We start from the raw sequence: 24,461 nt of genomic DNA on the forward strand, positions 1-24,461 counted from the left end.
CCGATGAAGCCGGGCTGCCCCAGTACGGTGCACCGGCTCTTGCCGGTACGTCGTACTGGGGCGTACCAGCTTACTTTCACCTCTGAGCATTCTCAATGTATTAGCAGGAGTGTAGTAAGCAAGACACGAGAAGTAATTCTAATCAGTAGTAAACAAGACACAAGAATTAATTCTAATCAGCTCTACTCCATTCTGATTAGGCCTCAACTGGTGTAGTGTGTCCAGTTCCGGGTGCCACATTTCAGGAAAGACGTGGACAAATTAGAGGAAGTCCAGAGAAGAGCAACAAAAATGATTAAAGGTCTAGAAAACATGATCTATGAGGGAAGATTGAAAAAAAAAAAAAAAGGGTTTGTTTAGTCTGGAGAAGAGACGACTGGGGTGGGGGGACATGATAACAGTTTTCCAGTACATAAAAGGTTGTTACAAGGAGGAGGGAGAAAAATTGTTCTTCTTAACCTCTGAGGATAGGACAAGAAGCAATGGGTTTAAATTGCAGCATGGGAGGTTTAGGTTGGAAAAACTTATGAAAAACTTCCTAACTGTCAGGGTGGTTAAGCAGTGGGATAAATTGCCTAGGGAGGTTGTAGAATCTCCATCATTGGAGATTTTTAAGAGAAGGTTAGACAAATACCGGTCAGGAATGGTCTAGATAATACTTAGTCCTGCTTGAGTGCAGGGGACTGGACTAGACGACCTCTTGAGGTCCCTTCCAGACCCAGGATTCTACATCACCAGAAAATCCCTCTGTACTTGGGGACGATTGGTGCACAACTTTAAAGCACTTGTGCATTGGTGATATTGGCACAAAACAGCTGCACTGTAGATGGCATTACCCAGGGCTGAAATGTAATCTTTTAAGAAAATCATGCTGTAGTATGACACTATTTAGCATATTCCCATCTAAGGTCATTACATGGCCCCCATTGCCATAGTATGAGTGCATCTCAAAGTATTTATTGTCACAATATCCCTGTGAGGTAGGGAAGTGGGGTTATCCTTATTTACCAGATGTGGAAATTAAGCACACAGACACTAAGTAACTTGCCCACATTCAGACATGAAGTCTGTGTCATAGCATAAAACAGAGACAATTTAAGAAGACAAACCAGTATGCCCTTTTCCTTATTTGTGCTAAGGGCCAGCTGTGCTTACTCAATGGGACAACTTGTGATTTAAGGTACTACCCAGTGTACTGAGTAACAGAATCGGGTCCCAAGTACAGAGAAGGTTCCCCCAAACAGATGATCCAAACACAAGACTGGTTATCTCCACCCACTTCTTAGGAAGTAAAAGCCAGATTTCTGCAGTGATACCCCTGAAGCCTCAGTGATGTCAAAGGGACAAATTCACCGCTGCCATGAACAGGTTCAACTCCATTCATGTCTGTAGGGTTGTGACTGCTTACATTAGTAGTAATGAATTTGGCCCAGACACATTGCACGGGACTAAATATTCACTATAGAGGATATGAGGGAGTTTCCCACAGCTATGGCATTCTTTTTAGGTGACAAATCTGAGGAACTGTCCCAGACTGAGGTGTCATTATAGGAGGTTTTGGAACAAATTGATACATTAAACAGTAATAAGTCACCAGGACCAGATGGGATTCACCCAAGAGTTCTGAAGGAGCTCAAATATGAAATTGCAGAACTACTAACTGTGGAATGTAATCTATCATTTAAATCAGCTTCTGTACCAGATGACTGGAGGATAGCTAATGTAATGCCAATTTTTTTAAAAGGCTCCAGAGGCAATCCCAGCAGTTACAGGCTGATAAGCCTAACTTCAGTACCGGGCAAATTGGTTGAAACTATAGTAAAGAACAGAATTGTCTAGCACATAGATGAACATGATTTGTTGGGGAAGAGTCAACCTGGCTTTTGTAAAGGGAAATCCTGCCTTAGCAATCTACTAGAATTCTTTGAGGGGGTCAACAAACATGTCAACAAGAAGAAAGCCAAGGAAAGTGTGGGCCCCTTACTGAATGAGGGAGGCAACCTAGTGACAGAGGATGTGGAAAAAGCTAATGTACTCAATGCTTTTTTTGCCTCTGTTTTCACTAACAAGGTCAGCTCCCAGACTGCTGCGCTGGGCATCACAAAATGGGGAAGAGATGGCCAGCCCTCTGTAGAGATAGAGGTGGTTAGGGACTATTTAGAAAAGCTGGACGTGCACAAGTCCATGGGGCCGGACGAATTGCATCCGAGAGTGCTGAAGGAATTGGCGGCTGTGATTGCAGAGCCCTTGGCCATTATCTTTGAAAACTCGTGGCGAACGGGGGAAGTCCCGGATGACTGGAAAAAGGCTAATGTAGTGCCCATCTTTAAAAAAGGGAAGAAGGAGGATCCTGGGAACTACAGGCCAGTCAGCCTCACCTCAGTCCCTGGAAAAATCATGGAGCAGGTCCTCAAAGAATCAATCCTGAAGCACTTAGAGGAGAGGAAAGTGATCAGGAACAGTCAGCATGGATTCACCAAGGGAAGGTCATGCCTGACTAATCTAATCGCCTTTTATGATGAGATTACTGGTTCTGTGGATGAAGGGAAAGCAGTGGATGTATTGTTTCTTGACTTTAGCAAAGCTTTTGACACGGTCTCCCACAGCATTCTTGTCAGCAAGTTAAGGAAGTATGGGCTGGATGAATGCACTATAAGGTGGGTAGAAAGCTGGCTAGATTGTCGGGCTCAACGGGTAGTGATCAATGGCTCCATGTCTAGTTGGCAGCCGGTGTCAAGTGGGGTGCCCCAGGGGTCGGTCCTGGGGCCGGTTTTGTTCAATATCTTCATAAATGATCTGGAGGATGATGTGGATTGCACTCTCAGCAAATTTGCGGATGATACTAAACTGGGAGGAGTGGTAGATACGCTGGAGGGGAGGGATAGGATACAGAAGGACCTAGACAAATTGGAGGATTGGGCCAAAAGAAATCTGATGAGGTTCAATAAGGATAAGTGCAGGGTCCTGCACTTAGGACGGAAGAACCCAATGCACCGCTACAGACTAGGGACCGAATGGCTAGGCAGCAGTTCTGCGGAAAAGGACCTAGGGGTGACAGTGGACGAGAAGCTGGATATGAGTCAGCAGTGTGCCCTTGTTGCCAAGAAGGCCAATGGCATTTTGGGATGTATAAGTAGGGGCATAGCGAGCAGATCGAGGGACGTGATCGTTCCCCTCTATTCGACACTGGTGAGGCCTCATCTGGAGTACTGTGTCCAGTTTTGGGCCCCACACTACAAGAAGGATGTGGATAAATTGGAAAGAGTCCAGCGAAGGGCAACAAAAATGATTAGGGGTCTAGAGCACATGACTTATGAGGAGAGGCTGAGGGAGCTGGGATTGTTTAGTCTGCAGAAGAGAAGAATGAGGGGAGATTTGATAGCTGCTTTCAACTACCTGAAAGGGGGTTCCAAAGAGGATGGCTCTAGACTGTTCTCAATGGTAGCAGATGCCAGAACGAGGAGTAATGGTCTCAAGTTGCAATGGGGGAGGTTTAGATTGGATATTAGGAAAAACTTTTTCACTAAGAGGGTGGTGAAACACTGGAATGCGTTACCTAGGGAGGTGGTAGAATCTCCTTCCTTACAGGTTTTTAAGGTCAGGCTTGACAAAGCCCTGGCTGGGATGATTTAACTGGGACTTGGTCCTGCTTTGAGCAGGGGGTTGGACTAGATGACCTTCTGGGGTCCCTTCCAACCCTGATATTCTATGATTCTATGATTCTATGTGGACGAGGGGGATCCAGTGGATATAGTGTACTTAGACTTTCAGAAAGCCTTTGACAAAGTCCGTTGCCAAAGGCTGCTAAGTAAAGTAAGTGGTCATGGGATAAAAGAGAAGATCCTCTCATGGATCAGTAACTGGTTAAAAGATAGGAAACAAAGGATAGGAATAAATGATCAGTTTTCAGAATTGAGAGAGGTAAATAGGAGTGCCTCCCCACCCCCGAGGTCTGTACTGCGAGCAGTGCTGTTCATAAATGATCTGGAAAAAAGGGTAAACACTGAGATGGCAAAATTTGCAGATGATACAAAACTACTCAAGATAGTAAAATCCAAGACAGACTGTGAAGAGTTACAAAGAAATGTTGCAAAACTGGGTGACTAGGCAACAAAATGACAAATGAAATTCAATGTTGATAAACGCAAAGTAATGCCCATTGGAAAACATAATCCCAACTATACATACAAAATGATAGGGTCTAAATTTGCTGTTACCTCTGAAGAAAGAGATCTTGGAGTCATGACTAGTTCTCTGAAACCATCTGCTCAATGGGCAGTAGCAGTCAAAAAAGCTAACAGAATGTTGGGAATCATTAGGAAAGGGGTAGATAAAACAGAAAATATTATAATGCCTCTATATAAATCCATGGTACACCCACATCTTGAATACTGCATGCAGAGCTGATCTCCCCATCTCAAAAAGATATATTAGAATTGGAAAAGGTACAGAGAAAGCCAACAAAAATTATTAGGGGTGTGGAACAACATCCATATCAGGAGAGATTAAACAGACTGGGCCTTTGCAGTGTGGAAAAGAGATGACTAAGGAGGGATATGATAGAGGTCTATAAAATCTTGACTAGTGTAGAGAAAATGAATAAGGAAACGTTATTTACTCCTTCACATAACACAAGAAGTGGGGATCACCCAATGAAATGAATAGGCAGAAGGTTTAAAACAAACAAAAGGAAGTATTTCTTCACACAATGCACTATCAACCTTTGGAATTCTTTGCCAGGAGATTTGTGACGGCCAAAACTATAACAGGGTTAAAAAAAATTAAATAAGTTCACAGAGGATAGGTCCATCAATGGCTATTAGCCAGCATGGTAAGGGATGCAACCCAATTGCTCTGAGTGTCCCTAGCCTCTATCTGCCAGAAGCTGGGAGTGGATGACAGGGGATGGATCACTTGGGGATTTCCTGTTCTGTTCATTCCCTCTGGGACACCTGCATTGGCCACTGTCAGAAGAGAGGATACTGGGCTAGATGGACCACTGGTCTGACCCAGTATAGCCGTTCTTATGTTCTAAATGAGGGCTGAATTTGCCCCTAGCCCAAGTGGCAAGGTCATGTGTATTTCATATGGGGAAAAATACATAATTTCAAAATGTTAAGTGTGTGTCAATTTTAAATATGTTACATGTTCTTGTCATATGAAAGGGGGCCACTTACATAAGTCAATTTTGTAGTTTGAAATTAATACAAACATCATTTCTTACACACAGGTTATCGCATTTGCATTTTCTGCTCTGGGTTCTATGGGTCGAAGAACTTATTCTGAAAAATAAAACAGTGTTTGCTTTTATCCTTTTTGTAACCAAGACAACTGTGCTGATGGAAAATATTTTACACAGGTAATTTGCAGCCTATCGGAGGAGTACAACAGCCGGCAGGCTTTATGCAATGCCACCAATGAAGGCCCTATACTTCGAAACCCTGGGAACCATGATAAAACAAGGACACCTAGGCTCCCATCTTCAGCTGACGTTGAATTTTGTCTAACGTTGACTCAATATGAATCTGGGGCCATGGATAAATTGGCCAATTTCAGCTTCAGAAACACTTTGGAAGGTAACACATTTTATTCTACTATGGCATTTCCAGTCATAGAATGATCCTTTCCAGGGATGTAGCATAATGCTGTTTCAAGATGGAAGTTGTAACTTATGAGTAAGTAGAGCCTCTAAACCTTGGGCAGCTTGGACTGATCTCATGGGGTGGAATTGACAATATACCTGATGTCACAGTTCCTCTTGGAAATCTCTAAGGGTGCGTCTACACAGCAGCTGGGAGATGTGATTCCCAGCTCAGGTAGATGTACATGCACTAACTCTGCTCAAGCTAGTGCCTAAAAATAGCCATGTGGCTGCACACCACACATGGTCCCTTGGGCTAGCCACTTGAGTACAACCCCATCCAAGGTCCCAGGTGTGTGCTCAGGGGGCTATCCCGAGCCACTGTGGCCACACTGCTATTCTTCATCTGCTAGCTTGAGCGCAGCTAGCACAGGTACATTTACCCACACTGGGAATCACTCCTCCCAGCTGCTGTGTAGACATATCTACACAGGATAGGTCTACACTGCAAGTGTCTACACTGTGGTGCTCAGTCTCATAGCCCAGGTCAATTGACTCAGACTTGTGGGGTTTGGGCTGAGGGGCTAAAAATAGCAGCAGAGAGGTTTCTTTTGCGCTGGAGCCTGGGTTTGTAAACCTGGTGAGGGAGGAGGGTCTCAGAGCCCAGTCTCCAGCCCAAGCAGGAATGTGTACACTGCTATTTTTAGCCCTGCTGCCCAAGCCCCACAAAACCAAATCAATTGACCCGGGCACTACGACTCAGTGCCATGGGGTTTTCTTTGCAGTTTGGACATAACCTAATCTCTAACTATGGGTAAGTCTTGACACATGAGGTTTAATATAACTTACAAAAATGCACATTATTGGAAAAACGTGACTTCTCCTCCTATGGAAGTGGTATAGTAAAATAAGGACAAACTTTTATACCAAGTACATACACAAGAGAAGTGCCAAAACGAAGATAGGTAGTTAGAAATTTGGTCACCCTTTTTAGCGTATTCAGAGGAGGAGAGCACCTCAGCCAGCAAGCCAGAATCTTTAGCCAGGTTCCTTGAATATTAACCTGATCCTGAGTAAGTAATAACAAATATAAGATGTAGCATGTTAACATTTTATTGCAACTTTGCCTTAATGAAAAGTTGCAAAAGGCACAATTAACTATAAGCCAGCCCCTTTTTGAATCTTGCTACCTTACTAATGATACTGGAAGATTATTTCTATTTATAAAATGTTCGTATTAACTGCTTCAGTGCTGCCTCATATGCCCGGGGCATGGGGCAGGACAGGTTTCCATTAATGCCCCACATAGCTGGCAGGTATGTAACCTTCTCCCAAAACATGGCGACAACAAAGGGCCACAATCATATTCCACCACAACACGAAAATTGCAGCAAGGACCAGCAGTTGAAGACTTTAAATTTATGAATTATTATTAATGATTATCATTCTCAGTGCAATGGTGGGTGCCATAAAACACTTTACCTCCTTCACAACATACAGTGAAATATTCTCAGATCCGAACTGTGGGCCAAAGTCTCCTCTCACACTGGTGAAAGATTTGGAGTGACTCCATTGAAGCCACAAGCGATTTCAGACATTGAATGACCCCAGGCCTGGAAATAGTTGGTGCTTGATGCAGTGGAAATGGAGAGGCAGTGGAGGTTTTGGAAAGAGGGAGGTGATATAGCTGGACAGACAAGCCAGAGAACCAGGAACATGGATTTTTTTTTTTTGCTGCTGTGTTTTGAATGGATTTAAGCATTGGGAGGCAGGGGGAGATGATGTCAAGGCCAGAAAGGAGGACAGCAAAGTAGTCAAAACATGAAATTATGAGGGCCTAAATCAGAGTTTTAGCAGCATGGACAAAGAGAAGGGCTGGATCTTGGAGATGTTGCACAAGAAAAGGCAGCACGTCCTGGACACAGCCTGGATGTGTGAGTCTACAGAGAGAAAAGAGTCAAAAAAGACACCCAGATTACAGGCCCAAATGACAGGTAGGATGAAAGTGTTGTCCCTGCTTCATGAGAATGGAAGGCGTGTGAAAGGGCTTTGGAGAAAAAAAAAATGAAGAGCTCAGTTTTTTCCACTGCTGAGCTTAAATTGGTGTCTGGATGTCAGAAAGGCAGGCAGGGAATGTTAGAGTGTTGACATTATGTTTCATATTACAATTAGAATTTATTTTTGTATAGCTTCTTCATGCAAGCTGCATCAAAAAACACTTTAAGAGCTATCCCAGAATATATATAAATTTTTCAAAGGTATATTAAAAGGCAGTAGCACAGATGTCCAACAAAATTGCACAATAATCAAGAAAGCACTTAAAACCTGCAGTACCTGAATAGGTTGGGAAGACCTATTTTAATTCTTATTTTGCAGTCTGCTAAAACTAGCAATCAATGTTTTGTCTGATTAATCCATGGAACCCTTTCTCCAGTGCGGTGTCTTCGTCACTTTAATTTCATGGCTGTTGCGCACAGTCAGAGCAATTTGTGTTGAGACTTGTTAATATCTTAGCATGTGCTCCCAACAACATTGTGAATGGGTTATTGCTTTAATTTGGATTGTGCTACAGCTGAAAGGACATTGAGGCATATTTTATAATATATATATGGCAAATCCACTGTTCTTTATAATAACCCCTCAGAAGTTGGACACTGATATCTTTCTTCTATCCCAACACCCATTCTTCCACCACACACACATGCTAATTTAAAAGAATCATAGAAAGCCAGTGAATGATGGCTGCTGGCAATATATTAACTGGGGCTTTGGCTAGTCCAGATTTAAATGGTTCCAGTGAAAGAGCATCAACTACACTCCAAGGGAGACTAAGTGGCCCATTAAGATCCATGATAGGTTAATTTCTGTTCTGGTTTTAAGGGGGTGGGAAGGATGGTCAGATACTACCCTGCTCCCGGAACTGCTGAGGGGTCTTCACAGGTTCCACCTCAGGGAAAGATGGGCTTGGGGAGGAGAGGTTGAGTCTGTGGTGATACTAAGAGCATGAACCTCCTCTCCTCATCTGTTCTGCAGAGATTACATAAAGAAGGCAACACAGCCCACTTCTGCAGGCTCCCTCTGTCTGTTCTGGGGATCCTCCTTTACGAGAGCAGTCATGGCTATTGGAAGTTCTTGTAGAAAAGTCAAAATGGAGCCACCCTGCTAGGGAGCAGGTGTGGAGGATGTTGGAAGGGGCAGGGGTGACCAAAGGCACAGACTGAGTCTCCCCTTTTCCCCACTTATCCCCACAAGCTCTGCAAAGACCAAGGACCTGCACCCAGAACCCCCTCTTAATTCCGTGGAGCAAAATTCTTCATCCCAGTCTCCTGAAAATGACTCTGCAAACCCTCTGCCGGGAGAGGAGTCTTCCTTCCCAGCACCACCCCTCATCCTCCCATGTGCATTTCCATGGGAGGAGATGCTCTGAGCCATTGCTGTTACATATTTCCTAATATTCTAGTTTTGCCGAGTTTCATTCCATCACTCTGGGTGAGAGTGTATCTCCCCATGGAACAGCTTAAACCATTCCTCTCCATTCAGATACTTGTATGCAACACTCTACTCAGTTTGGCTTTCAGCTACCCCAGTGTGAATATGGAATAACTCCCTTGTCTTAGATGCGTTGCACAATATAAAGACCCTGGTGGCGATTGACCTCTTGCTGGCTTCACAGAGATGTCTGTTAGAGGGCTTTCCCGCAACCCTCCCATTTCCCTGGTTCTTGTCACGCAGACAGCAAGCAGCAATAGACCAGAAGTCCGAAGCGCAGACAATGCGATGTTTATTGGGGTTAGTTTCCAAGCAAGCATATTTCGAAGCCCTTCACATCAGTCAGGCTTATCTCTGATAGTCTGTTACCCAGTGCTCCGTTCCCACCTCTGATGCCACAGCATTTACCCCCCTCCCCCCTTCCCAGCTCTGACACTGCAGAGCCTTGCCTGTGTCCCTGTTCCCCGTTCCCTATTCCTGTTCCCGTTCCCTGCCCCTTAACAAACATGATTCCAATTTCCCTTGTACTTCCTGTTTGACCCCAATTTGTGTAGTAATATTCTCAACTATACCTTAACCAATCATTTTACTGAAATTTAACTAACCAATCCTAACATATTGTAACATAATTCTCTAACCAATTATTTCCCACTACCCTAATTAACTTACACCTAAGAAAATTAATTATACAGCAGACAAAAACAATTAGAGAACCAGACAGATTAACAATAGAAAAGTGGGGGCCATAAAGATAGAACATATAGAAATGAGGGTTTCACAACCACAACCATTGATAAGTGATTTCTTGCCAGACAGGATGCTATTGTAAGATCTGTTTCTTTATCTGGTGGTGATGGGCATGATCAGAACAGGACTGTCTTTGTAAAAGCCCAGTACCACCTTATTTCAATGTGACTAGTTTGGGATGTGAGGATGTGACCCTGCTGCTTAGCCAAAGGCCTCAGACTATCCTAGTGAGAGAAGGCCCATACACAGGCGGACTGTGATTTTGATTTTTTGCTTTATACCTCAATAACTAGCTAAGTGATAAAAATACACCTAAGTTCTTAAAGTATAGGCCTTACAGGCAGGTCTGAATATCTATATTCTAACAGTGTCCCCATCCCTGATGTTCTACAAGATTTCCTGGTCATGTGAACACCCTATGCTCTGATACTGAGATTTAGTTCCCTGTAAAATTATTGAGCAGAAGGAACACATGGCCTTACCCTGGCCCCACAAACACTTCTCCTGGTATTAGTGGGTCATTGAAAACAAATGTGAACAAATACTATTTTTATTATAGTAGTGCCTACAGGTCTCAGAGGTTGGGACCCAATTGTGATAGGTGCTGTACAAACGCATAAGAGATATTCTTACAATCTAAATAGACAAGACAGACAAAGGGTCTGAAGAGGGGAAAGAGACAGAGAGGTGAAGTAACATGCATAAGGTCACATAGCAGGTCAGTGGCAGAGCTCAGATTAGAACCCTGGTCTCCATCCAGCACTCTATTAAAAACCTTAACTGAAAAAGCAGCTACAGGGGGACATTTGGATACTACATATATCCCACTAAGTTCACTGGCACAAACCCTTCTTATCATAACAGTTTGCTACTTCCATGTGTACTGTCAATGCATCACAAAGTTTGCTTGCAACAATGGACTAGATGGCCGGTGTTAAGAATACTATGCAAAACTGAACAAATATCTACATGGGACTAGGTTGATACAAGAACTGTAATTGTACCTCACATGACACCTGGTCCCAAACCACCGACCTGATACAATGTCAGTTTCAAGTACATTTTTCAGCGCTCTTTTTCTAATAGAGTTAAACAGAAAAACAAATAGTAGCAAAATATAAAACCAGATTTTCAGAACAGCCTATACAGGTTCTGTTCAGCAAAAATGATGCACACCCTTTACCTGTGCATAAGGCTACTGCATAGGCTTTTGCACACTGCAAGTCCCCTGAATGCCTTAAGGGACTTTGACTCTAATAGAGTGTGATCTATTCATTCCCCTCCACCTCTAAGTCACCAGACCTGATTCTCCTATTACATTAGTTTTATGTGGTGTTAATTCAATGGAGTTACACCATATCATAAATATACAGCTAAGGGTAGCATAAAATCCCTCCTTTACCTGTAAGGGGTTAAGAAGCTCAAATAACCTGGTTGGCACCTGACCAAAAGGACCAATAAGGGAAGAAGATACTTTCAAATATGTGGGGGAAGGTTTTGTTTGTGCTCTCTGTGTGTTCCCTCTTGAGACAGAGAAACGAAGCAGGTAATCCAGCTCCTACTGAAATGATACATCTACAATTATAGAAACTGTAAGTAATAGCAAGGAAATGCATGAGAGTATCTTTTGTTTTAGCTTGTGAATTTTCCCTATGCTGAGAGGGAGGTTTAGTCCTGTTTTTTGTAACTTTGAAGTTTTGCCTAGAGGGAATCCTCTGTGTTTTAAATCTTATTACCCTGTAAAATTACCTTCCATCCTGATTTTACAGGTGTGTTTCTTTTACTTTTTTCTTTATTACAAAGTTCTGCTTTTAAGAACCTTATTGGTTTTTAGTGTCCTAAAAGCCCAAGGGTCTGGTCTGTGCTCACCTTGTTTACCTATTTGGTTGGTCTATTATTCTCAAGCCTCCCCAGGAAAGGGGATGAAGGGACTTGGGGGGATATTTTGGGAAACAGGAACTCCAAGTGGTCCTTTTCCTGAATCTTTGTCTAACTCACTTGGTGGTGGCAGCAATAACATCCAAGGACAAGGAAGAATGTGTGCCTTGGGGAAGTTTTTAACCTAAGCTGGTAGAAATAAGCTTAGGGGGTCTTTCATGCGGGTCCCCACATCTGTATCCCAGAGTGGGGAGGGAACCCTGACACATCATGAATGTAAATCATGAGTAAGTGAACACAGAATCCGGCGAATAACCTTGTGACCATGTGGTTCAAGAAGCTATTTATACTTTTGAAAGGGACAGGATCATGATGTCTCATCCTCTAAACAGACAGAAAGCCACACGAAGAATGGGAGTCTGGATGCTGCTTGCTGAGACTCCTTCCTTGAATAAATATGTTTGATGGGCATATAAGATCACTGCGAAAGTTTATGCTCACAGCCATGAGTAAGGTGTGTCATTGTGACTGGTTAATTTTTAATTGTGTTCAGATGACAAGCTTTAAATTGCATAACAGCTTGCATAACACTGCCACTGTTAGGAGAATGTACTGGGCCTTTAAAAGCAGAGCACATGTTAGAGCAGTGTTTCCCAACCATCAGGCCTGAAGAGGTGTGCAGTGGAATTTTTTTTTAAAACCTACATGTGAGAACTAAACCTTCCCAGGTATTTTAATCAGTGTCAGCGCCGGATGGCATTCTGTACTTTTGCTCTCCAGGACGACGCCCCCTTCAATATTACATGCATCACATTCCAGTCCCCAAAGTGAGGTTAAGAGGGATAAAAAGTAAGCAAAGATGGTGTGCCCCGATTAATGCAATGTGCTGCAATGAGTCTTTGACGAGGATTCATATATAAAAAAAAAAGACATATAATCAAGCCTAAATTTTATATTTACATTTCACTGGGGGTAAAAGCTAGAATGAGCCTGACCCAGAACAGCACTGTCATTAATTATATTGCATTTAAAAACAGCAGAGAAAGTCACACACATTTTGGGAATGAGAAGAAACGATTAATTATTAATTGCTTGTCAAGCCAAAATATTATTCTCAAGTGCATGTCTCTTTCTCCACTGAGCATGCTTTTGTCCAGAGTTCTTATATTTAGCTTTAATGTTAGTTTCCATGTTAATGTTGAAAATTTTAATTCTGGCACAAAAGACAGACCACTATCTAACATTAGCTGCCATGGTTATTTTGATTTTAACCTTACTAGCCTTGTTCTGGATTGGCTCATGAATATACACGAGACAAAATTAAGAATGACCTATGATAACATAACATTGAGTCTACACTCATATGAACTTGACATTATGGGAATCAAGTGGTGGTTAGTGTGTTTTTCAGATCTTAAAAATCTCAAAAGTTACAGAGTTGAATTTCAAGATGTATGACCCCAAAATGAACAAATATTTGAAGAAAAAAAGATTTTGGTGGTTCCACCTCTACTTGCAGTAATGAACATAAAACTAAAACTGAAAGTGGTGAACCGACACCTCTGTGAGAGCTATCTCCAATATGGATTTTAGTCTACAGGTAAACCATCTTGCCCTCTTCCACAATATTTCATGTGCAGGGAGAAACTCTCAAACTATGCCATGGTGCCAAGTAAGTTAAAATGACACCTTACAAGCAAACATTTATCCCTTGCCAAAAAGGACATAATTTTTTATGCAGCTGGGGGATCAGAATGAAAATCAAGCACAACTGATGATCTACTGTGCAACTGTTTCTGACAAAGCGCTGGAAGCAAGCTACGTGGTCACTGAGCTTGTAGAAAAGGCAAAAAAGCCACATATAATGGCCGAGACATTAATTTTACTAGCATGCAAAGAAATCATAAGAGTGATTGTTAGGTGCATATGCAACCAAGGAAACTGAAAAAGTTCCTCTTTCAGATAACACGATAAGTCACTGCATTGATGATATTGAGATGGTGCTCCAAGAAAAATTAAAATCAAGCAGAAAGTTTGCATTGCAGCTTGACGAACTGACTGTTATCTGTGGCCATGCTCAATTTTTGGCTCATGTAAGGTACGTTGATGGAGACAGTATCAAATAAAAAGTTTTGTTTTGCAAAGAACTGTCAGGTCACGTGACTGGAGAGGAAATATTCAGTGAGACAACAGTCTACTTTGAAGAAGGAGAACCTCACTGGAAAAATTGTATCAGTGTTTGGAGCAACCTCCATGACTGGCAAAGTGAAAGGAGTTTGTAAGCAAGGTTAGGGAACAGGAACAAAACCCAGTGTTGGTGAGCCAGTGTTTCCTGCACTGTGAAACTCTCATCACCAAAACACTGCCAAAAGAACTGTTGTTAATGAACTTTATAAAATCATGCCTTTTCGCCTTGCTGTGTAAGCAAACGGGAGTGGAGCACCCAAGTTTACTTTTTCACACTGAAATATGCTGGCTTTCCCATGGAAAAAGTTCTCTCATGCTTGTATGAGCTGAGAGAGGAGATCAAAATGTTCCTACCTGTGGAGAAATCAATAACACATCAGCAATCAAATCTGTGTACATGTTGCACAATGCTTGCCTATCTGATTGATATATTCTGCTGTCTCAATTAACTGAGCGGGAAAATGCAAGGTGAAAGCAAGCATCTCTCTCCAGCACAGCATGGATTTAGGTCTAAGTTAGCCCTCTGGTGTGAAAAAGTAGCAAAAGGAACAATAGAAATGTTCTCCTTGGCAAATGCAGCAGATCCTGCTGGCAGTAATTTGGTCAATGTCATTTCTGAGCATTTGGAAAGTCTGGAAGAAAAATTCAGTTCTTATTTTCCTTCTATTAATATAGACTGGTTCCAAAATCCTTGGAGATCCTCTGCAACGCAAAGTGCTAAGACTGTTACAATAATGGCTCAAGGTCAGTTTGCCGAATTAAGGATGGACCACACTTTGAAAATAAAGTTTGATGATATACCGTTAGACTCTTTCTGGTGGAAGGCGACTATCCTGTAATCTATGACCATGCTATCTCCATTCTGTTGCCCTTTTCAACAACATACCTGTGCGAGTTAAATATTTCAAGCCTGACTTACATCAGGAACAAAGAGAACATCTGCGGTCGATGGACCAAGAGCTCAGAGAGGCACTGTCAACATTTCCTCCCAGGGTTAAAGACTCTGCACATCAAGACAAGCTCAGATGTCTCACTAAAAGGTTTTTTGTTATTAATTTTTCATTTTTTATATAATTTGTGTACATCACAGAGTACAGCACTGCTCTGCTCCTTGAATTCAGAGTTCCATTCCGTGTCAGACAGTGCGAGGCTTGGATCTCTGACTTCGAGTTCGGCATTTGATGTTGTTCACTTCCAAAGTCATACAAAAGAAGAAGTGCCTCAAAGATGAAAAGGTAATGCCATAAGTCTTGATACATAATAATATCCTTAGTTGATGTTTCTTGATTGGTACAACTTTTGTATTATTTGTTGTTCATCATATATTAAAACAATTTATTTTTATTGAGTCTTGTTGGTGTGAATGTGAGAGTCGACTGAAAATACTTAGAATCATAGAATATTAGGGTTGGAAGAGACCTCAGAAGGTCATCTAGTCCAATCCCCTGTTCAAAGCAGGACCAACACCAATTCAAGCATACTTGTCACAGTCTGTACAATAAAAGTGATCATTATAATGTTACCATCATTAACTTTATTGTACAGACTGTGAATGGCAAGGGTGGTAAGCCGAGGCAATAAGGAGGCGAGATCATCTTCACACAATATGGTGGTGTGCCTCAAAATAATTAAAGGTATCAAGGTGTGCGGCAGCAGAGGAAAGGTTGGAAAACACTGTTAGAGGGAACTGGACTGGTGCTAATGGGGAGAAGTGGTTGGAAGCAGTCTAGTGGCAGCTTCACTAGACAGATAACTGGGAAGTTCTAATCAAGCCTTACTACTTAGAATCCAGCCTATTTCTCCTTCTTATGAATTCACAAGATAGCACATGGTACCAGAGTGAGGTAGAAGAGAGGACAGAAAAAAGAGCACTGTGGTGAAGGAGTAAAGGAGTCCTGGTAGAGATGGAGCAACTAAAAGTCCGCAAGGAGTTGAAACACTCGGGTAATGCAGCAGACTCCTGGAAGAGATTCAGGCTGGCTTTGGTGGGAAAGAAGACCAGCAGAAAATATCAATCTTCTTAAACCCTTGAGGCCATAGGCGACGTGTGGGGGGCATGTGGAGTTTAAAGTTCAAAGCAGAACTGCCTGTTACTGATGGCATGTTGTTTAGAGGAGATAGAACAGTAGTGTCTAAGATGTTACAAGCTGACATGCTCACAAGAGTACATTAAGGACACTTGGGCATGGAGAAATGAAAACACAGAGCCAGAGAGATACTGCACTGGCCACAAATGAAGATAAAGAAAACTGTTAAAATGCATGAAAGGTCAAAAATATCAACCTAAACAGGAAACATAGTCTATGCTGATAAACAATGAACAGTTAAGGGCATGGTCTAAAGTTGGTGTGGATTTCTTTGCATATGCAGGTAAAGACTATATTTTGATTTTGGATTATTATTCTCATTATCCCAAGGTTGTTTTCTTTAAAAAAAAAAAATCACATCAAAACATAGAACCATAGAACTGGAAGGGACCTCGAGAGGTCATCTAGTCCAGTCCCCTGCACTCAAGGCAAGACTAAATATTATCTAGACCATCCCTGACAGGTGTTTGTCTAACCCAATCTTAAAAATCCCCAATGATGGAGATTCCACCACCTCCCTAGGCAATTTATTCCAGTGCTTAACCACTCTGACACTTAAGAAGTTTTTCCTAATGTCCAACCGAAACCACCCTTGCTGCAATTTAAGCCCATTGCTTCTTGTCCTATCCTCAGAGGTTAAGAGGAACAATTTTTCTCCCTCCTCCTTGTAACAACCTTTCATGTACTTGAAAATTGTTATGTCCCCTCTCAGTCTTCTCTACTCCAGACTAAACAAACCCAGTTTTTTCAATCTTCCCTCATAGGTCATGTTTTCTAGACCTTTAATCATTTGTGTTGCTCTTCTCTAGACTCTCTCTCTAATTTGTCCACATCTTTTCTGAAATGTGGTGCCCAGAACTGGACACAATACTCCAGTTGAGGCCTAATCAGTGTGGAGTAGAGTGGAAGAATTACTTCTCGTGTCTTCCTTACAATACTCCTGCTAAAACATCTCAGAATGGTGTTTTGGTTTTTTGCAACAGCATTACAATGTTGACTAATATTTAGCTTGTGATCCGCTATGACCCCCAGATCCCTTTCCAAAGCACTCCTTCCTAGGCAGTCATTTCCCATTTTGTATGTGTGCAACTAAGTGTTCCTTCCCAAGTGGAGTACTTTGCATTTGTCCTTATTGGATTTCATCCTATTTACTTCAGACCATTTCTCCAGTTTGTCCAGATCCTTTAGAATTTTAATCATATCTTCCAAAGCACTTGCAACCCCTCCCAGCTTTATATCGTCCGCAAACTTTAGGTGTACTCTCTATGCCACTATCTAAATCATTGATGAAGATATTGAACAGAACCGGACCCAGAACCAATCCCTGCAGGACTCTATTTTATGCCCTTCCATCATGGCTATGAACAACTGATAACTACTCTCCGGGAATGATTTTCCAACCAGTTATGCACCCACCTTATAGTAGCTCCACCTATGGGCATGGCTACACTTGCAGATGTAGAGCTCTGAGAGTTAAACCAGCCCTCGAAGAACGCAGTAGGGAAAGTGCTGCAGCATGTTGTTGTAGTAGCCAGACAAGGTACTAACAAACTTCAACAGGACTTTATTTTTTAAAGTGGAAACCTCTTTTCCAAGCTGCTGCTGCACCCTCAGTAGCTCTCCCTCAGCCCCTTCAACTCCTCCCCCTTCCTTCCTGTCCTTTCAGACTCCCAACAGCCAGTGCTCCCAGTTCTAATAATTACAAGCAACATCTAAACACCACATTCCCTCCTCTCTTAAGAGACTCTCCCAATTACAATAAACGCTGTTCTAACCACAGGAACAAATAGGAAACAAGGCACTATACTGTTGACAGAAATATTACACTAAAAACACTATAGATACTACATAACATAGTCTCTAGTCCAGACAGGTGGTCGTCTGGGTCTGACAGGCCATTTCTCAAGCCCCGGTTCCAGTGCAATCTCTTGTTGTGTTGATACTACGGTGAAGTCATCCATGTAGACTGGGTGTTGGCATAATCTCCTCTTGGTGCATAGGCAGGTGCAAGATAAGAAGCATTCCATACCCGCCCATCAGAAAGTCGATATGTGTAAGGTCCCTTCTTCTCTATGATTTTAAGAGGAGCTGTGAATTTATGTTCCCATTTGCGTAAAATTCCAGGTTTTTGTATTCTAACGAAGGAACCACACTGAAACTTTGGTTCCTTAGCACCCCGCCACTTGTCTGTGAAAGCCTTATACTTTGCCTGGTTCTGTTAAACTGTTTTTCCTCACATCATCTTTGGTTGTTGCATCAGGTCTTGCCTTTAACAATCCAGCAATGTTCAGTTTAGTATTCATCTGTTTCCCATGCATTAACTCTGCAGGTGATCTTCGCGTTGTGGCATGTCGTGTAGCCCAGTATGCTTGCAAGAAATCAGTAGTGAAGGGTATCCACAATCGCCCTTCCAGTTTAGCCGTTTGCAAACTCTTTTAAACTTCTGTTAAACTGTTCAATTTATCCATTGGCTTGAAGGTAATATAGGGATGACCTTCTGTGTAAAATGTTCCTCTCTGCTCGAAAAGTTTCAAACTCCAGGGAAGTAAATTGACTACCATTATCTGAAACCAGTTCTTTGGGGTTACCTTCCCTGCTAAAAACTGAAGAAAGGAACTTAATTACTGTAGCAGAAGAGATTTGCGATGTAAACGCTACCTCAGGCCATTTCCTGAAATAGTCTATTAAGGTGATGGCATAACGACAGTCAATTGGAGCAGTATCAAAGGGTCCTACAATGTCAATTACCACTTTTTCCCATGCAGATTCAGGAAAAGGAACAGGCTGTGATGGAGGGGTACATGTCACTGCTGTCTTATCATGCATTTGGCAAGTGACACAGGATTTTATGAGTGCTTCAGTTTGAGAGTCCATCCCTGGCCACCAATACAGATCCCATGGTCATCGTTTGGTTCTGACAATTCCTTGATGAGCATCATGTGCCAGCTGTAGGAGTTTTGACTGTAATTCTTCTGTCACAAGTAGCCTGTGTATTCCTTGTAGCACACAGCCATCGAGCAAAGAAAGTTCATCCCAAACTCTAAAATAAGGCAGCAAAACTGGGTCAAGGTTTTTAGGGTTACTGGGCCATCTCTGTCAGAAATTCCCATCGTTTTTGTTGAATTGGACACGGTGAACAAGCAACTTGAAATTGTTCTCTTGTAACTGCAGTGAGAGTGCTTGTAATAAGTGCAACTACTACATCCTCGTCCTCCGGTGGACCATCTGGTGAAGGCAAAGGCAGGCAATCAGCTACCACATTTTGGTTTCCAGGCTTATATTCCAGTTCATAATTGAAAGAGAGTATCTTGCAGACCATCGAGCAATACGATATCCTGCTCTTCCCAGTCCTTTCGTGGTGAGCAACGTCAAAGGGCTGTGGTCTGTGCGCAACTTGAACGTGCGGCCCCACAGGTAAGTTCTCCATTTTTCAGTAGCCCAGACACAAGCAAGTGCTTCTTTTTCAACTGTAGAATATTTTCTCTCAGCATTACTTAGTGTCTTTGAAGCAAATGCAACAGTCCTCTCTGTGTTGTCCTCATGAAGTTGTGTGAGGACAGCCCCAAGTCCATTATCAGAGGCATCAGTAGTTACAATTGTGAGCAATGCAGGACTGAATAGTGCAAGTACTGGACTAGGTACAATCAAGTCTTTCACCATTTCGAAACTAGCTTGTACATCCGTTGTCCACACTAAGGTTGAACTTCTCCGTAGTAATTCTCATAACAATTCAATGACAAAAGCATAACTGGGACTGAATTTTGCATAGCAGGAGATAAGACCCAAGAAGGAACGTAAGGTTTGCAAATCTGTTGGAGGAGGAGCATTTGAAATTGCCAGGATATGAGCCGGATCAGGTTTCAGTCCAGCCTGTGAAATTGTATGCCCCAGAAAGGAGAGTTCAGTTTGTCTAAATTTGCATTTGGACCTACTGAGCTTGGGGCCTGCTTTGCTGATGCAGTTTAGTACAGACTGCAGGTTATGGTCATGCTCCTCCAAAGTATTTCCAAGTGACCTGTGCCCCATGCTACAGAGGAAGGCGAAAAATCTCCAGGGACTCTTCCAATCTGCCCTGGTGGAAAATTCCTTCCCGACCCCAGATATGGCGATCAGCTAAACCCTGAGCATATGGGCAAGATTCATCAGCCAGATACTACAGAAAATTCTTTCCTGGGTAACTCGGATCTCACCCCATCTAATAGCCCATCACAGGCCATTGGGCCTATTTACCATGAATATTTAATTACCAAAACCATGTTATCCCATCATACCATCTCCTCCATAAACTTATCAAGTTTAATCTTAAAGCCAGATAGATCTTTTGCCCCCACTGCTTCCTTTGGAAGGCTATTCCAAAACTTCACTCCTCTGATGGTTAAAACCCTTCATCTAATTTCTAGTCTGAATTTCCTAGTGGCCAGTTTATATCCATTTGTTCTTGTGTCCACATCAGTACTGAGCTTAAATAATTCCTCTCCGGTATTTATCCCTCTGATATATTTATAGAGAGTAATCATATCTCCCCTCAACCTTCTTTTAGTTAGGCTAAACAAGCCAAGCTCCTTGAGTCTCCTTTCATAAGACAAGTTTTCCATTCCTCGGATCATCCTAGTAGCCCTTCTCTGTACCTGTTCCAGTTTGAATTCATCCTTCTTAAACATGGGAGACCAGAACTGCACACAGTATTCTAGGTGAGGTCTCACCAGTGCCTTGTATAACGGTACTAAAACCTCCTTATCCCTACTGGAAATATCTCTCCTGATGCATCCCAAGACCGCATTAGCTTTTTTCACAGCCATATCACATTGGCGGCTCATAGTCATCCTATGATCAACCAATAGTCCAAGGTCCTTTTCCTCCTCCGTTACTTCTAATTGATGTGTCCCTAGCTTATAACTAAAATTCTTGTTATTAATCCCTAAATGCATGACCTTACAATTCTCGCTATTAAATTTCATCCTGTTACTATTACTCCAGTTTAGAAGGTCATCCAGATCCTCCTGTAGGGTATCCCTGTCCTTCTCTAAATTGGCAATACCTCCCAGCTTTGTATCATCCGCAAACTTTATTAGTACACTCCCACTTTTTGTGCCAAGGTCAGTAATAAAAAGATTAAATAAGACTGGTCCCAAAACCGATCCTTGAGGAACTCCACTGGTAACCTCCCTCCAGCCTGACAGTTCACCTTTCAGTAGGACCCGTTGTAGTCTCCCCTTTAACCAATTCCTTATCCACCTTTCAATTTTTCTATTGATCCCCATCTTATCCAATTTCACTAATAATTCCCCATGTGGCACGGTATCAATTGCCTTACTAAAATCTAGGTAAATTAGATCCACTGCGTTTCCTTTGTCTAAAAAATCTGTTACTTTCTCAAAGAAGGAAATCAGGTTGGTTTGGCACGATCTACCTTTTGTAAAACCATGTTGTATTTTGTCCCATTTACCATTGACTTCAATGTCCTTAACTACCTTCTCCTTCAAAATTTTTTCCAAGACCTTGCATACTACAGATGTCATACTAATAGGCCTGTAGCTACTTGGATCACTTTTTTCCCTTTCTTAAAAATAGGAACTATGTTAGCAATTCTTCAATCATACGGTACAACCCCTAAGTTTACAGATTCATTAAAAATTCTTGCTAATGGGCTTGCAATTTCTTGTGCCAATTCCTTTAATATTCTTGGATGAAGATTATCTGGGCTCCCCGATTTAGTCCCATTAAGCTGTTTGAGTTTCGCTTCTACCTCAAATATGGTAATGTCTACCTCCATATCCTCATTCCCATTTGTCATGCTACCATTATCCCTAAGATCCTCTTTAGTCTTATTAAAGACTGAGGCAAAGTATTTGTTTAGATATTGGGCCATGCCTAGATTATCCTTGACCTCCACTCCATCCTCAGTGTTTAGCAGTCTCACTTCTTCTTTCTTTGTTTTCTTCTTATTTATATGGCTATAGAACCTTTTACTATTGGTTTTAATTCCCTTTGCAAGGTCCAACTCTACTTGACTTTTAGCCTGTCTCACTTTATCCCTACATGTTCTGACCTCAATAAGGTAGCTTTCCTTGCTGATCCCTCCCTTCTTCCACTCCCTATATGCTTTCTGCTTTTTCTTAATCACCTCTCTGAGATGCTTGCTCATCCAGCTTGGTCTACAACTTCTGCCTATGAATTGTTTCCCCTTTCTTGGGATGCAGGCTTCCGATAGCTTCTGCATCTTTGATTTAAAATAATCCCAGGCCTCCTCTACCTTTAGATCCATAAATTCTTCAGTCCAATCCACTTCCCTAACTAATTTCCTTAATTTTTGAAAGTCAGCCCTTTTGAAATCAAAAACCCTAGCTGCAGATTTATTTTTATTAATCCTTCCGTTCAGTTTGAACTGAATTAGCTCATGATCACTTGAGCCAAGATTATCCCCTACAACCATTTCTTCTATGAGGTCCTCACTACTCACCAAAACCAAATCTAAAATGGCATCACCTCTAGTCGGTTCAGCAACTACTTGCTGAAGGAATCCATGAGCTATCGCATCTAGGAGAATCTGAGCCCTATTATTACTACTAGCACTCGTCCTCCAGTCTATATCTGGGAAGTTAAAGTCTCCCATGATCACACAGTTTCTATTAGTATTTACTTTATTAAAAACATTTAAAAGGGCTCTATCCATATCCAAATTAGATCCCGGCAGTCGATAGCACACCCCAAGCACTATCCCAGGGGAGGCTCTAATAGTTTTCTTCCCCAATTTAATTTTTGCCCAGACGGACTCAGTCATATCCATTTCATTGCTTCTTATTTCTTTACATTCTATCTCATCATTGATATACAGTGCTACTCCACCACCTTTACCTTTATTTCGGTCTTTCCTAAGCAGCACATACCCCTCAATACCTGTAGTCCAGTCATGACTACTATTCTACCCTGTTTCTGTTATCCCTATATCTGGTTTCACTTCCTGCACCAGTAGCTCTAGTTCCTCCATTTTGTTACCTAGGCTCCTTGCATTAGTGTACAAACATCTTAATTTTTGCTGTTTGGCCTCACTCACATTCTGTACCCTATTAGGCACGGTCATTTTACTACCAGTATAACCTATTAGACTTGTATCTACACTGCCCTCCTCCTACCCACAGCTGTATCCACTCTTACTTCATTTTCTTTCCTCTCAATGCTAAATTCTGGTGTGGAGATTACCTGGACATCTCCCAACCATCTCCCCCAAATTCCTAGTTTAAAGCTCTCAATCTGTTGTGCCAGCCTCCATCCTAGAAGTCTATTTCCTTCCCTACTCAGATGAAGTCCATCCCGAGAGAACTGTCCTCTATCCATGAATGCCTCCCAGTGGCCATACATCCCAAACCCCTCCTTATAGCACCACTGCCTAAGCCATCTGTTGATAGTCATAATCTTGTCACACCTTTGTTGCCCTTCTCTAGGAACAGGCAGAATCCCACTAAAGATCACCTGAGCCTCTGTCAAGGTTCCTCCCCCACTCTGAACTCTAGGGTACAGATGTGGGGACCTGCATGAAAAACCTCCTAAGCTTATCTTTACCAGCTTAGGTCAAAACTTCCCCAAGGTACAAAATATTCCACCCTTTTGTCCTTGGATTGGCCGCTACCACCACCAAACAAATACTGGTTACTGGGGAAGAGCTGTTTGGACACGTCTTTCCCCCCAAAATACTTCCCAAAACCTTGCACCCCACTTCCTGGACAAGGTTTGGTAAAAAGCCTCACCAATTTGCCTAGGTGACTACAGACCCAGACCCTTGGATCTTAAGAATGATGAACAATCCTCCCAACACTTGCACCCCCCCTTTCCAGGGAAATGTTGGATAAAAAGCCTAACCAATTTGCATAGGTGACCACAGACCCAAACCCTTGGATCTGAGAACAATGAAGAAGCATTCAGTTTTCTTACAAGAAGACTTTTAATAGAAATAGAAGTAAATAGAAATAAAAAAAAATCCCCCCCTGTAAAATCAGGATGGTAAATACCTTACAGGGTAATTAGATTCAAAACATAGAGAACCCCTCTAGGCAAAAACCTTAAGTTACAAAAAAGATACACAGACAGAAATAGTTATTCTATTCAGCACAATTCTTTTCTCAGCCATTTAAAGAAATCATAATCTAACACGTACCTAGCTAGATTACTTACTAAAAGTTCTAAGGCTTCATTCCTGGTCTATCCCTGGCAAAGACAGAATATAGACAGACACACAGACCCTTTGTTTCTCTCCCTCCTCCCAGCTTTTGAAAGTATCTTGTCTCCTCATTGGTCATTTTGGTCAGGTGCCAGCGAGGTTACCTTTAGCTTCTTAACCCTTTACAGGTGAGAGGAGATTTCCTCTGGCCAGGAGGGATTTTAAAGGGATTTACCCTTCCCTTTATATTTATGACAGCCTCAATTTCCTTAAGCGTCTTCCCCAGCCTAACATAGTCTCCCTTAATACTTTCCAGCGAGAATCTAGCCGTATCATT

The 24,461-nt window shown here is 42.1% G+C and overlaps 1 protein-coding gene across 1 annotated transcript in view; it reads left to right on the forward strand.

Moving 5' to 3' along the window:
- The window catches only part of TYR (tyrosinase), an 84,737-nt gene that overhangs the window by 13,948 nt on the left and 46,328 nt on the right, over positions 1–24,461 (forward strand). The window contains exon 2 of the mRNA XM_043528691.1: positions 5,360–5,576. Coding sequence (XP_043384626.1) covers positions 5,360–5,576 — 217 coding nt within the window. The remainder of the gene's footprint in view (positions 1–5,359; positions 5,577–24,461) is intronic.

Source organism: Chelonia mydas, chromosome 1 (assembly GCF_015237465.2).
Source record: "Chelonia mydas isolate rCheMyd1 chromosome 1, rCheMyd1.pri.v2, whole genome shotgun sequence".
NCBI lineage: Eukaryota > Metazoa > Chordata > Testudines > Cheloniidae > Chelonia > Chelonia mydas.